The 15338-nt window shown below is 33.5% G+C and overlaps 1 protein-coding gene and 1 non-coding gene across 2 annotated transcripts; both read right to left on the bottom strand.

The window, feature by feature from the left end:
* Positions 1-394: 394 nt before the first annotated feature.
* Positions 395-4258, bottom strand: LOC105159685 (putative plastid-lipid-associated protein 13, chloroplastic). The gene is made up of 6 exons (XR_016065173.1): positions 3025-4258; positions 2528-2638; positions 2314-2447; positions 1789-1841; positions 1182-1299; positions 395-758 (listed from the first exon to the last, which is right to left on the bottom strand). It is a non-coding gene; the product is annotated as a putative plastid-lipid-associated protein 13, chloroplastic (transcript).
* Positions 4259-5518: 1260 nt separating this feature from the next.
* On the bottom strand, positions 5519-9094 carry LOC105159683 (Chaperone DnaJ-domain superfamily protein). The gene is made up of 7 exons (XM_011076840.3): positions 8836-9094; positions 8162-8188; positions 7483-7563; positions 6691-6820; positions 6138-6435; positions 5957-6011; positions 5519-5876 (listed from the first exon to the last, which is right to left on the bottom strand). Exons 1-7 carry the CDS (start codon positions 8956-8958, stop codon positions 5802-5804), a joined length of 789 nt encoding a protein of 262 aa, XP_011075142.1. The 5' UTR covers positions 8959-9094; the 3' UTR covers positions 5519-5801.
* Positions 9095-15338: the final 6244 nt, after the last annotated feature.

The raw sequence follows: 15338 nt of genomic DNA, 5'->3' as shown, positions 1-15338 counted from the left end.
CTAATGCGAATTATTATCAATTTAAATAATAATTTCTTGTATTAGGTATCTTGATATTTAATAATATAATTATTTTTATTTTATAAATTTGAATTATATTTATATAATGATTGATCGGGAAAAAAAAGAAAAAAAAGGGTGGTCGAGCACTGGGATGGATGGAAGATGCATTCACCCACAGAACCAATAACGAAACTCCAAGTCTTAGGATAAAAGTATAATTGCAATTAATATTGACTTAGAACATCAAAGTCTACGCTAATTTTATTCAAAATTTAGCAATTAAAGATTCTTGGCAGCTAATTATTATTCTTAAAGTCCAAATTAATGAAGTAATGATGCCGACGACGACGACTATGACGATGACATTCATAATATCACAAAAACACAGATCTTAATTAAAGATCAAAACTATAATATATACCAACAGCTCTCAAGTCAAAACAAGTAAAGCACGTTTCCTTCAAGTGGCAGATTCATACTTCACATTTTACTACAAGAAAAAGAAATGGCTGCCCGGAAACGATAATGTCTGATTTTTTTTGTACTTAATTGCAAGAAAGAAATGTGAACTAGATGTGAAAAGAGAAGATTTCAATACCAACTCTGATGACAACCCTTACTAGTTGTCATCTGCATCAACAACTTCTCCTTTGCTGCTCTCAACATGTATCCACCAAACAAGAAAGTTATATTTACCCACTCTTTGGATGACCGAACGACCATTGTTTGTCGGTCTATTTGCAATGTTGCGGCAGCTGATCCAATAAAGAAAAATGAATGGTAAGACGAAAATTAAGAGGGTCGTTGGCTAAGTTTATTTAAAACATCTTATAAATTTATACATTTATAAGATATTTTTGGAGCTTACCAAATGGTTGTGTCGCTTATTTTAAAGATAAGCTTTTGAAATGTTTGGATAAAATACGATAATGGAGCTTATAAAAAGATGTTAGTAATGAAAATCTTATAACTAAAATGATAAATATAAAAGAGTTTGTTATAATTTTATAAGTTAACAACTTCGAATATCTTATGATTGGATCTTATAAGCTCTTTAATAAACACTTTTCAACATCTTATAAGTTCTCATGTTATGAAAAAGCTTATAATCTGAACCAAAGACCTCTAAGAGAGAACATGGACGGCTTTTGTTGTGATCTCACTCTAGAAGAGCTTACTTGCATTTCTTCAAAGAGGCCTTCAACTTTCTTACTTGGTTCATGGTTACACCGTCTGCGATGGTCCTGGATCTAGTCTTCTAAGAACTTCAGGTACTCCAGCAGTATCTCTTATTATCTGCATGCAGATCGTCCAATTTATAGTATTGAAAGTAATGGGATTATAAGATGAAATGCATCTGCCATGCTCCGACAAACATGTGAATCTAAATCAAGACTTCAGATATTCAACAATCACGTGTTTTCATATAATGTGCGGAAAAATTGGATGTCAGGCTCCAGGGGCTTCTAGTGAAGTTAAAGTGAATGAATATGTTATTGTTGTGTTCTATGGAAATCAATATCCCAATTCTTTTCCAAAGTTATATTACGGTATCAAAGTTTCATATAAATTTTGCAGTGCTTTTGTTTCTTTTTGGCATATATTGGTAATGTGCCCCATTGTAACAATGTAAGCCATAGCAGCAAAGCCCGATATATAAGTATAAAACTTTGTTCGCACCCCCCTGCCCCCAAACTTCCACTTTTAGATCCTTCCCTAATCAAGTGGCATAAAAGACGAGATTTTAGACTCCTTATATCAGAAAGAGCAACAACAAGAACATACCAGGATCTCTTCATCAAGATAAGAAATCATAAACAGCCTCTCGAATGTTCCACCTGCAGTCATAAAAAATTGATTGAACTAAATATTTTGAAATTCCAAATTGCGCGTGTCATATTCTAAGAATTCATTTGAAAAGAATAGAATGTAGGAAGCATTAAAATAAAAAGATTGGATGGAATTTACTATTTTCTTTGATAACAACTTAGTGCTGGATAAGTTTAAGGAAAGGGAGTGAAATAGTTCGCATGGAGATCTCGAAGAAAATCTCAAACACAAGAGGTAGCAGGTCATTTGAAACTGAAGTGTGTATATGTTACTGTCAACTAAAAGGGCATGATTTGGCTTTACAGGCACAAAGACATTTGCAAAGTGATCTCAGCCTCAGCAGTCAACTTTTGATGGTATATCTGAAGAAGGATGTGTCACCCTTCCCTACCATGCCGCTTTCACTTCTTCTCAAGTAAGGTCATAAAAGGACAGTCGTTTCTTGGATGTATGAGGAGGCGTAGCCAATTAGTCTTTAATAAAAATACTTGTCACAGCAAGCAGACAATAAGCATGCAATAGAATGCAACTTAAACAAAAATTTAGGAGCAAAGAGCCCAGGGCTTCCTAATCCAAACCACTCGAAATTCCATCGACCTTCCAAGTAAGGGGACCTGAATAGCCCAAAACACTAAAGTAAAACCTTAGCGAGAAGCTATTCCACATTAATGCTTTAAGAAAATAAACATCTAACGTTGTTGGTCGTGGAGTCGGATTCAGCCTCTCGAGGCTGACTATTCTCTCATTGACATCAATCCGTTGTTTTTCCTGTGACCAATGCCTCAAAACCCCCAGCATCTTTGAACTGAAAATATACAGCAATCATTGATGTTGCAAGTAACTTGATTCAGTAGTTTGTTCCTATTTCTGACCCCTTCCCTACCACATTAAGACATCCCTTAAATACAGAAACTAGACATTTTTAAGCAGAGAGCAAGTCCCACATTCACATCAAGCAACAATCTTTTAATAAGCCTAAGTTTCAATGGAACATTGGCCAGAAAGTTAGTCCAAACTCAGACCTTTGAAGCAAATTACAAACCAAACCTGTTTCCTTAAACCAAATTACTGCGAAGATTGAGCACCCCAAATCATACCCATTACTCATTTTCCTTCAGAAACAATAGAAATGGGAAAAATGAGAAAGTAGTTTTTTTTTTTAAAAAGTAATAATAACCGAAAGAAACTCGCCGCTAGAAGCAGAGATTCCTTGGCAGAGAGTCTTTCCATTTGTTTGGCATAAGCAGCAGAAGGCCCTTGTACTGTTTGCTGCACCATCGCTGCATTCTCTGCCTATTTTCTTTCCCCCACTTGAAAATTTTCCATAATTACCTCTTCTGTCAGGATTTCCAACAAGTAGAATGCAGGTAGCGAAGGTGGAGACGATGACCTACGAGGTTGGCGCACTGCTAATAGGGGGTCTGAGTTGAGATTGAGCAGGCCATTGAAAATTCTTTCTAAAGCTAGCTACTGAAAATGATCTGATAAAAGAAAAAGACTTTTAAGTTACAGGATCGTTTCCTGTGCACAAGAATGTGTACACTGTGTGTGTTAGTGTGGTGAATGAACAGTGGTTGGTTTGCTGGTCACATGCTGGTTGATTGATGAGTTCTTGGACCTGTTTTTTGATGCAGCTTTTCTAATGGGTCTTCTTGTCTGCTCTTGTCAATTAGTTTCATTCAATCAAGAGTAAAAAGCGACGTGGCAGTTTAGGATTTGTAGTTAGCAACGGTTGTCTTGAAGTTGGCCGGGTTAGGATCATCGACATCATGTACGATGTTTGATTTGAAAAAATCTCATAAAGAAAATTTAGTTCTCAACTGCTATGCTAACCAGCTTTGAGTAAAGGTATCAAAAGACTTTCTTTTTGTTAATAAAATGTACAAGAAAGTTATGATCTTGTTTCCAAGAAGCAACCAGAGACGTACAGAGCACAAACCATTACTATCAAAAGAGTACAGGATTACTGATGCACATTAACAAGAACACCACTTCTCTATTAGCCATTTCCTAGAAGGGTAAAATTCCCATATGTCATTGTAAACAAAGAATCAAATTACAGAACTGTAATGAGAAATGAAAAAGAAGAGAAAAGAAATGCAGACTTTTAACTATCATGTGACAACATCAGGTTCAGCAGACGAACCAGCACAGCACGTATAGGATCAAAGAAGTATTTACGTTGTGGACTTATGGTGATGTAATGACATTAACATCAGGTTAGATCAGACAAGAGGAACCAATATGTGTACAGCTTGAAGAAGTATATTTCAATTTCAGACCTTTGGTTAACTGGCTCTGCAGCCAAATAGTGCTCTTGCCACAAGAGATGGTGGCAGAATCAGTCTCAAGCTTTCTGGGGACAATCGAGAATGTGGACATGGAGATCAGAACCCGACCCAGGCCTGTCAAGTTGTCAACGACCAAGGGGATACAAAGAGGAAAATCTGTTAAGCGAATCCATTTCTTGTAGTAAAGTTGACTGAAATGCAGTGGAGTTGTTGATAAAGAAGAAGAATTTTCTGCTGGGGCTAAAGCAGAATCAGAATGAGCGTTGCGCCATTTGAGAAGCGCAAAAGCCGCAGCAAACTCGAGAAGAAAAACCATGTACTTCTGAAGATTCTGACGGTCCTCTTGAAATTAAAGAAAACTTTGCATGGCGATCATCCACTCTGCGTCTACGGTAAAGGTAAACAGTGCGGAAAGAAGAAGATGAAGCAAGAATCCGTGCAGCTCTCAGCATTGTAGTTAACTAAATGGTTATGGGACCGCCACTCTTCTCAGCTAGTAGTAGATGGAGGGCAACACTTTCACAGGATTTGAATGTAAAAACAATGGGTTTAATGCAATTTACCCTTATAATATTACAAACTAGCAAATTACTCCTTACGGGAACAAGAAAAAAAAACAATAATTTATCCTACTGTATATTTTAAAATAAAGCAATTTACTCCCTGTTTAAGGAGGTAAAATGCTTAATTTAAGAGGATAAATTACTAATTTTTTTTATAAAAAGATAATTTGCACATTTACCACATCACATGAGGCCAAATTGCATTTTTCGAAAAACAATTGTGAGTATTATGTAAAGGCAGTTTCAAATGGTGGTTAGGCACGGTTAGTGGAAGTTTTCAAGGTTTAAAACAAAAGAGTTAAAAAACAAAAAAACGTAATATGACCCCTCAAAGAAAAAGAAAAGATACTTGCAAATTAATATGCACTGTTCATCAGCGAAGGAAGTAAATGCTTTACTTTTCAAAATTTAAAGTGGTAAATTTGCTAATATTCTTTCTGCAAGAGTCTTTTTTGCTATTTCTGGTTTTCAAATGGTGAAGTTGCAATTTGTAACCTTCGAGTTTGAGAAGTAATAAGCACTATCGCTTATCTTCAGAATTTACAGCCAATGGTATAATTAGCTATTGATAATTTCTTTTACTTACATAGGGCGCTGCTGTGCTGATGTTCGACATGCAAACCCGCTGCTGAGTATTAATAATCTAGAAACACGCGTAGTACAAACACAAGACAACAATTTTCATCAGAGATGCAACTGAACAATTTTCATCAAAGATGCAACTGAACAATTTTCATCAAAGATGCAACTGGTCTTTACCATCCTATTCCTAGTACGCACAGACACCAAAAAAGGCCGTTTTGCTATAAATAAACTCATGAAACTTGATACTTACACTACCAAAGGAAAGAGGGCGGAATATTTTATATATATATCTATATATGTGCTACAAGTCTAATTCTTGAACTATTACTGTAAAGACGACAAAAAAAATGCACCGTACGCATGCACTATGATCCTCAGAAACATAATATGTTTCAATAGTCGAAGCCTGCAATACTATAATCCCGACAAAACTTATTTCCAGGAACAAATTCCTGAATTTGTAAGTTAATAAATCTAATCACGTTACCTCCTACTTGACCGTTGAAGGTCAGTATGGTACACTCAATTCTTATTGCAGAGCTAGTTTATTGCATAGAGATTGATATGCTGCACTGCATGCTTTGAACTTCTCTTCCGCAACAACCTGCATGGGTAATCAACCACTTATTCTAATCTTCGGTGCAGCATACAGGGGAGTTTACTCAAACAGAAACAATAGTATACCTTGGAAGAACCCTGGTGACGATCTGGATGCCATTTTAATGCACACGCTCGATACCTGAGAGAGAAATGTCTTTTAGGATCGTAGAATCAGAATAAAACGGCTATTGCTTTTCCGTCCCAGCAATGACTCTTTGGTCAAGGACTGGAAATTTAAGATAAGCAAAGTTTGAGGAGATCTTACGCGTTTTTTACATCTTCTAGGTTTATAGGACCTGATGCACTCAGTCCCAAAGCAAGCCTATCGGAAGTCAGGTCCGCCATTGGTTTCTCGTACTCTGATGATGAATCATATTCATCCTCATAATGATATTTCCAACCAGTAGAAGTCCTATAGTTGCTAGAGTAACTTGATGAGTTCCTATATCGAGGTTCGTCATCTGTTGTGAAGGACCAGTAGAAGTATCGGTTTCCACCAAATGCGGAACGGAAAATGGTCTCAAATTCTACATCATCATCATCATTGCAAAACTCGAAATCTCCTGGAAAAAGTCAATATTACACATATTTCAAATTCAGAAGACAGCTAACAAGGCCTCAAGAGATTGTAAATCAGCTCATCATGTGTTGTAGAAAAAGAATATAAACAATATGAAATTAGCAATTTCGACTAAATGTGCTAGCTTTGCCTGTTTTGATGGGCTCCTCCAGAAACCAGAAGAAGAATGATGGAGCAGAGCTCATTTAGATTATTAAAACTGAACTGGTACTTCATTGGGATAAAGAAATAAACGTACTTCTACTTGCTTGTGATGCCCTATATCTTGACTTCCCTTTTTTATATCCATCGTCCCTGAAACTTGGTCTGAACCACGAACTCCCTCGACCTGAAGGTTGGTCACAGTCATCCCTATCTGACTGCCAGCTCTGCTCACATAAAATGAAGAAAGTGTAGAGAAATAGCAATTATCAGAGGCAGCTCTATGGCAATACCCATGAACAATTAAGAAAGAGCTAAAAGCACAGCCTTGAAATATTTTTCAGGGCACTGTTCTACCATAATTGCAACCAAGTATGGACAACAAAACTCCAAGAAAACAAATTTAATGCTGAATAGGGATGACATACAGAAGTTCATAATAAACCAGTGGGTGATGCATGGACTGACAGAAAGGTTCTAGTTAGCCAAAAAAGTATACCCATTAATTATTCATCTTCCCTTCAATTTATAGATTCTCATGGAGAATATTGCAACAATACTTGAAACCATCTGCTTTTCCTCTAATCAACAGCCATCAGCACTCTAGCACATACATCGTCCAAATGGATGAAAAACTGAAAAACCAATGGATGACAGGTTTTTTTAACAAAGTAAACACTCTACTATCCCAAACGATGTTTCACTTTTCATGACCTTTTCTTCTTGAATCCCAGACAAATGTGTAAAAACATATAGAATTGTGTGAAGACAGAGGAAGCAATGGGAGGGGAGGAAAGGAATTGCTTCAACAAGAAATGGCATCAAGCAACACATGGAGAAAGAATTCCAAATAACAGAAAAATGAGAAAACTCATCTGTTATATACAACCTGAAACAGGTGGTCTGCAAATTCACTGACATTGCGCAACAAATTCTGTTTCCTGAGCCTATTGGTGTACTGGTTAAATTTCTGCATATGAAAGTCAAGGAAACACAATATTTGGGCCATCAAGCATACATGAAATAATTACAACGCAAGAATACTTGATATATACAAATCATCATAATCATTTCAAAGGTAATAGTGTCAGCCTTCTGACAATACATATTGAAACAAGTCACAAAAAAGCAGGTGCAGCATGACATAATTATGCTTCAACTCTAGAAATCTTTTCTTAGAGGCATTCTGGGACAATGGATTACCAATTACCTGGAACATCTGCGAGCAGTTCAGTACCATATCTTGTGACCGGGAAGTTGATTAGCATTCTCTCAGTTACTACACTTATTGATATATCAAAAACACTTTTTAAGTGAAGATAATTTTGAATATAGTAGTTATATCTCAAGATCTAGAGAATTGGTCATTTTTCATCCATGAAGTAATTGTATTTGTCAATCAAGGTCATTCCCTTAGATTCACAAGTTAGCTCAATCATATGAGTCAATTGCCAACAAGGCCAAAAACTTAAAGACTCAAGCACCACGTCAAACTAGTCTATAACATTAAAAAACTAAACTTTCATGGGATAAAGAACAACTGAAAAACAGAAACAGAGACGACTCACCCTTGGGGAACTCCTAAAAGAACTTGCCTGCACAACAAAGACAAATAATGTGAATACAATTATGCAGCAAACACAAGTACAATTCAATCGCATAACTTCAACATTATTTCTGTTTGTTGACCACCCTCCCTTAAAGCTTCATCATCCAAAATATAGACAGTTCCCACTGCTTTCCACAGAGCTCAATCCTCGACATTATTATCTCGACAAACATCTCCAACCATGATACAGTCTCATGTTATATATATATATATATATATATATATATGACTCAAAAAAGATGACAGTAAAACCAATTTGTTTCCCCAAGCAAATCCCACACAAAGAATCAGAGTATAACATCAAATCCTAATATCACTTAATGCATTTCCTTTTCTCGCTCGGACTATCAATAATTCAAAATTAAAATAAGAAAAACATATCAAAATTAGCTGAATTTACGAATAGCAGAAACAGATTTTTTCTCAGTAAGTTTCTTCCTTTAACAAAACGCTCAAATCTTGACTGATTTATTCTACAAAATGAAACATCTGCAGCGCAGTTACATATTCCCAGGGGAAAAAAAAACATTTAATACACACGCGAACACAAACTAACATACATCCATATCATGAACCGAAACTTACAAAAACTAAAAAATATAAATAAAATAAAATAAAACTCAGGAGGCTTACAGAATCCCAATGGGTGCGTCTTCTGCGCTCAAAAACAGGTGTGGAATGAAACAGAGAAGCTCTGAGCGGAAAAGGGTTGGATTGAGAATTGATCGTTGCCGCTATTCTGCTTGTTTTATTCATTCTTGCAAATCATTCTAATCAAACAAATAGATAAAGAGAAAGCAAGTGAATTTCCTTCGCTTTTCTTTTGCTTCCTTTCCTGTTATTGGGGAGCCTGAAGAGAAGCGACGGTTGATTGGGAACTGAATGTCTCAACTCGGACGACTCCATCAATGAGACAATTGGACCTTTAAATCTTGTGTAGGCCGAAGCCCATTTACATATATGGGCTTCCTTGTTGGTGGTTCCCTGCCAACATCCTAATGGGCCTTTTCTTCTTGAAATTTTAGGCCCAATATATTTTTTCATTTCTTTATTTTGAAGGATTAATTGCACTTAGACCCCCCTTTAAAAATACAAATTTATACTTTCACCAAAAAAGATTTTAAATTATATTTATACCCTCTTTAAAAGTTCACCATTTACATTTAACCCCCTTTCGTTATAATTTGGATGAAAAATATTGATGTTTATAAAAATTTATATAAAATTTTAATTTTATCCCTAATTTAACATTCCCATAAAATAATTTTGAACTCATAAAAAAATATATAATAATATTAATCTCACTCCATATATATATGGAGTAAATTACAACAACTTCCTCTGAAATTTGATATAATACGAATACCTCCTTGTTATTTGAAAAATTATATCCCCTAATGTTTGATGAAATTATGTATCTTTGGATGGAGATTTGAAATTATCAACTTTATCTTACTATATATATATTTTTTAGAAAAATTAAAAATTTGGATGAGGTGGATAGAAAATTTTAAAAATTATAAAAAAAAATATCCACTTAGTCCATAAAAAATCATAAAATTTTTAATTTAACGAATTGGGCTAATTGTTAGGCGGCTGTTAAAATCAGGGGGATATAGGTATTTTTTCAAACAACACGGGGTATTTGTAATTATGTCAAACCTCGTGGGAAGTTGTTGTAATTTACCCTATATATATTTTGTATATTTTTTTCCTTAAATATGTGCAAAAATATACATAAAAATATTAAACGAGTGGTAAAATTTATGTATTCTTTTCTTGTTGACATCAATATTTTGTGATCAAATCATAAGAAAATAAGATCAGGTTTAAATGAAGATTTTAATTATAAAGGAGGTATAAATATATATATTAATTTTATATTTTTAGAACAACCTGATTATGATTAAAATAGAATTTTCAAAAACAAGTTAGAAAGGTGTGTGATATTCTTGTTCGACTCTTCCATAGGTAATATTTTAGTGGTGCCAATTTTTCAAAGATAATTTATCTTTACATGAATTTGATTTATTATTCGTTTTTTTCCCTTTTTCATTGTTGAGGGCCACATAAATGTGATAAGGGGGTTGGCTTTATGCATAAAAACATCACCAACCTATTAATTGCGACAACATTTTTAGCCACATAAATAATTACAACATTGTTGTAATTATTACCAACCTTAAAAATAAAATCCATTCATCTGTGATTCTTATGACTTGTTCTGCAATACCCAATACCCAATATTTAAACTATTCCTATCTTTTATAATACTATATATATATTCATAAAGATTGACAATGTTTTTGTACAAACTGTTCCGTTTATATGATTGAAAATTATGCTGTACATATTCTTTTCTTACGTAAGAAATTCTCAATCACTATAAAATTCTAGCATAAGTTGCTCCAAATGTAAAAGCCCACGTCCACAATTTTTTTTATTCTTTATTTTAATTTCATCTTTTTTTTTTATGGACATAATATATTGGGATAATTATATCGCTCTCTCTGATATTTGGTGTAATTATATATAAATCTCTTGATGTTTGAAGAATTACATATAATATTCCTAATGTTTGTATTTACTTAACTAATAGATCAATTCAATTAGTCAAAGTTTATTGAATGTATTCAGTAGTAATAAAAATAAAATTTATCATTAATTTTATTACAGGTCAAGTAAATATTTTCTAATTATACTATTATTTTATTTGAATTTAAATAAGTTAATTAAAAATAAATATTAAATTTTATTTATTTATTTGAATAAATTAGATTAGACCAAACATCTTGAATTTTTTAAATTATAAAAAAATTATACGTAATTATACTAAATTTTAAGCGAGAACGGTGTAATTATCGTAGCAATAGTGTTGTGAATTTGGTGAATGAATACATCGTCCTCCAAGCCTCTCATTCGATGATGTGCATCGGACGACTGACTGAACCCGCCCGCGAACCGAAAAATTCGGGTTCGGACAGGGGTGGGAGGGAGGACAGACAGGGTCTCCAGACTATTGGAAACGGAATGCTGAGGTGGAAGTGGTGGCAGACTTTTTTGCATACCCCAAGGTAAGGCAGGTAGGGCAAATTTATTTAATAAATGCAAAAAAAAAAAATATTAGTAAAAGCATGCCATTTTAAAAAGATTAGGAAAGTAAGTGGCACCGCGGTCTGACACCGCGGTGCCAGAGAGTTTTTTTTTAAAAAAAAATTATTTTATTTTATGATGACTTGTTGTCAACTTCTCGTTAAAATTTTGGCATTATTATGGCGAATTGTCAGCCATCAAATATACTGTTCGACTCCCCTTGATGAGACGAACATTTCCCCACAAACAATTTCAAGTTTTATCAATCGTAAATAATGAATTTTTAGCACGAACACCGCACTTTTCGGCCGTCGATTCGCCGCCACCGGAGCGACCCACAATCACGAACCACCGCCACTGGACTCGCCTCGACCTAACGGTTCTAACGAGACCAACCTAGTTCAATTTTATTAAATATTTGTTAAGATATGAAATTTGAAGTTTTTCCGCCGAAAATTTGCGATAAAGCTGTTTGCTGTCATTTCTCTACCGTCAGGACGAATCATAGATTAAGACCATAGTCGTTCGAATCCTGTCGTCCAGACGATTCCAACAAGACCAATCTTGCTCAATTTCATCAAGTATTTGTTTGTTCAATTTTTAAAATAGTTATAATTTTATTAAATTCTATTTAATTAATTAATAATACTATTATAATTAATTAAATAATTAATAATACTATTTATAATTAATTAATAATACTATTTATAATTAATTAAATAGAATTTAATAAAATTATAAATATTTTAAAATATATGTATTTTAATTGAACAAACAAAAAAAAAGAAAATGAATTTGACAAACAGTTTCAGCGAATTTTTGGTGGAAAAATCTTCAAATTTTCAAATCTCAACAAATACTTGATGAAATTGAGCAAAACTCGTCTAAATAGTATTATTAATTATTAATTAATTATTTTTATAAATAGTATTATTAATTAATTATAAATAGTATTATTAATTAATAAATAGAATTTAATAAAATTATAACTATTTTAAAACAAATGTATTTTAATTGAACAAACAAATACTTGATGAAATTGAGCAAGATTAGTCTTATTGGAATCGTCTAGACGACAGGATTCGAACGGCTACGGTCTTAATCTGTGATTTGTCCTGACGGTGGAGAAATGGCAGCAAACAGTTTCAATGCGAATTTTCGACGAAAAAACTTCAAATTTTCATATCTTAACAAATATTTAATAAAATTGAAGTAGGTTGGTCTCGTTAGAACCGTTAGGTCGAGGCGAGTCCAGTGGCGGTGGTTCGTGATCGTGGGTCGCTCCGGTGGCGGCGAATCGACGGCCGAAAAGTGCGATGTTCGTGCTAAAAATTCATTATTTACGATTGATAAAACTTGAAATTGTTTGTGGGGAAATGTTCGTCTTATCAAGGAGAATCGAACGGTATATTTGATGGCTGACAACTCGCCATAATAGTATCGAAATTTTAATGAGAAGTTAACAACAATTCGTCATAAAATAAAATAATTTTTTAAAAAAAAAAAAAAATTTGTCACCGCGGTGACACATTAAATTTTTTTTTTTTTTTAAAAAGGAATGTCACCGCGGTGACACAAAGAAGCTTTTTTTTTTAAATAAAAAATTGTGGCACCGCGGTCAGTAACCGCGGTGCCACTCACTTTTCTAATAATTTTAATTTTACCTTATTTTACTAACTTTTTATTTTTTTGACATTTTTTTAATAAATTCCCCAGGTAGGTGCCTATCATTGCTTGCTTCACCCCACACCCCACCCATTTGATTTCTTTTTCTGGTCAGACGAATATGCCCCTTAAGTGTTTAAAAAGGCTCTGCCTCGGGGCATTTTGGGAATTTCACATATTTCCTCCAGTAGTATGTTGCATATGTACCTAAATAATTAACCATCGTCTTCATTATACTTTTTTAACAAATATTCAGATGTATAATATGTAGTATACAAATAAATACACACTAGTTCTTGTTCACCAACATAATCATACCCATGTTATATGTAGTTTTAAATTGCAGCTGTTTTGAATCTTCTTAGCTTAGTTTTGAACAAAGAATTGTGGCTAATCAACTTCTTCATTTAGGGAATAGATATGAATGTGTTTTGATTAACCAGCTTAAGTTGGAGTGTGTTTGCTTGGTGCGAAAAGTGAAAGTAAAATAAATGTATAAGTTTCAGATAATTTGTTGGTTGGTTAGTGGGAAGAGGTGGAATTAAAGTAAAACTTGATGTATATGAAACCCCTACGAAGTCTAATTTTATTTCCGTCCAAAATTGGATGGAAAGGTGAAAATGTAAGGCCAAAAAGACCAAATATATATATATATATATATATATAATATTTTTATTTGTATATGCTCTATTGCGCATATATAATTTATCTCCAAATCTTTTTCTTCTTTTCCCTGATAATACCGTACATAATTGTCATATAAAAGATAACAAAATTGTTGAAAAATTATTGCATCGAAGTCAATAATCAGGTAAACAATCTTGTTAGTAATTTATATTTATTTAAACTAAACAGTTTAGAATAAATAATAATACTGATCTTAATGAATATTTTTATTAACAAAAAATATCCTTATTCATATTTGATAAATATTTTTTATTAATAAGATTTTTAAATTTTTTATACACTAAAATTATATTAGTATAATATTAGTTTTATTTATAATCTATTACAAAATGAAGAGAATGGTTATTTTAGTAAGATTATAAAAATTAATTTTTGCTTCTTAATATGTTATTCTCGTACCAATTAAGAAAAAGTATTTGAGATTTACCCCATTTCAATTATAACAAACAATTTGAAAAAAAAACTATTATTCATTCCCTCGTCCTTCCATCTCTATTTTCCTCTCACTTGAACCAAACGAATCATTAGGATAGTGCTATGGCTGAAATATGAATTAGCAGTTGGGTGGGTTTCCGGGTTTCCATAAATTACCGTAAACAGTATATAGGCAAGTATTAATTACCTTGAACTATGTAGTAGAATAGTATATGGCTGACTGAATCCACCCGCCAACTAGGAAAATTCGGGTTCGGACAAGGGTGGGAGGATTTCCTTACCTCAACTCCAAGGTAAACTGCCTATCATTGCTCGCTTCAGTCTTCACCCACCCACTCATCGCCCACACCCTCACCCTCAGCTAGAGGAAAAAGGTGCACCAAAAAGTCTTTTTCTGGTCAGACGAATCTGCCCCTTTACTGTTTAAAAGGACTGCCCCGGGACATTTTCGTAAATATTACACGTTTCTCAGTAGTGTGTTGCATATGTTCGGAATTTTTTTTCCTCTTTTCTTGGACAAAATGTATAAAACCCTTTATATTTTAAAAAGTCTGTAAAAAAAAAAACCCTCTTGTTATGAAAATAGGCTAAAAATCACCATGTGTTTTGTAAAAGTCTGCTCAATCGCCCCCTCTCCGTTAAATCCAACTAACGGTGTTAATTTTTTAAAAAATAACTGTTATATCCTTACTTATTATATATTATTTCTAATCTTAATGACCGTTGGATTTTTTTTTATCAAATACTGATCGTTAGATCTAATCGATTAATCTCAGTCCTTAGATTTTAAAAAAATAAAAGGTTTAGATTCAACAAATTATTTAACTTATATTATACATAAATAATTATTTAAATATATTATTATTATTATATATTAAAAAAAATACTAATTGTCCCACCTTACCTCCTTAGGCCCCACCCCATTCTCATCACCGACGGTATTATATGTTAAAATTCTCATATCTTCATAATTTTTTTACCAAATTGAGTGAGGCATGTCTTGTTAAAATCGTCTTGAAGAAATGAGTCTGATGGTGGTGGTCTGAGATCGAGATTCGATCGGACAGAGACGAATCGACGGCAAACATATTCGACGATAGTGGTTTGAACCCACTCTCTAAAATTGACGAAAACTCAAATTGAAGGTATGGAAATGTTCGTTTTGAAGAGAGTATACGAATGGTACCATTGGCCATCGAAAATTCGTTCGGACGGCGCCAGAAACTTGTTAACTTAGAAACAAGTTTCCGGTGAAA

Source organism: Sesamum indicum, linkage group LG4 (genome assembly GCF_026168435.1).
Source record: "Sesamum indicum cultivar Baizhima isolate 11 linkage group LG4, ASM2616843v1, whole genome shotgun sequence".
Lineage (NCBI taxonomy): Eukaryota > Viridiplantae > Streptophyta > Magnoliopsida > Lamiales > Pedaliaceae > Sesamum > Sesamum indicum.
Note: the sequence above shows the minus strand (reverse complement) of the source record. Positions and strands in the feature narration are given on the sequence as shown.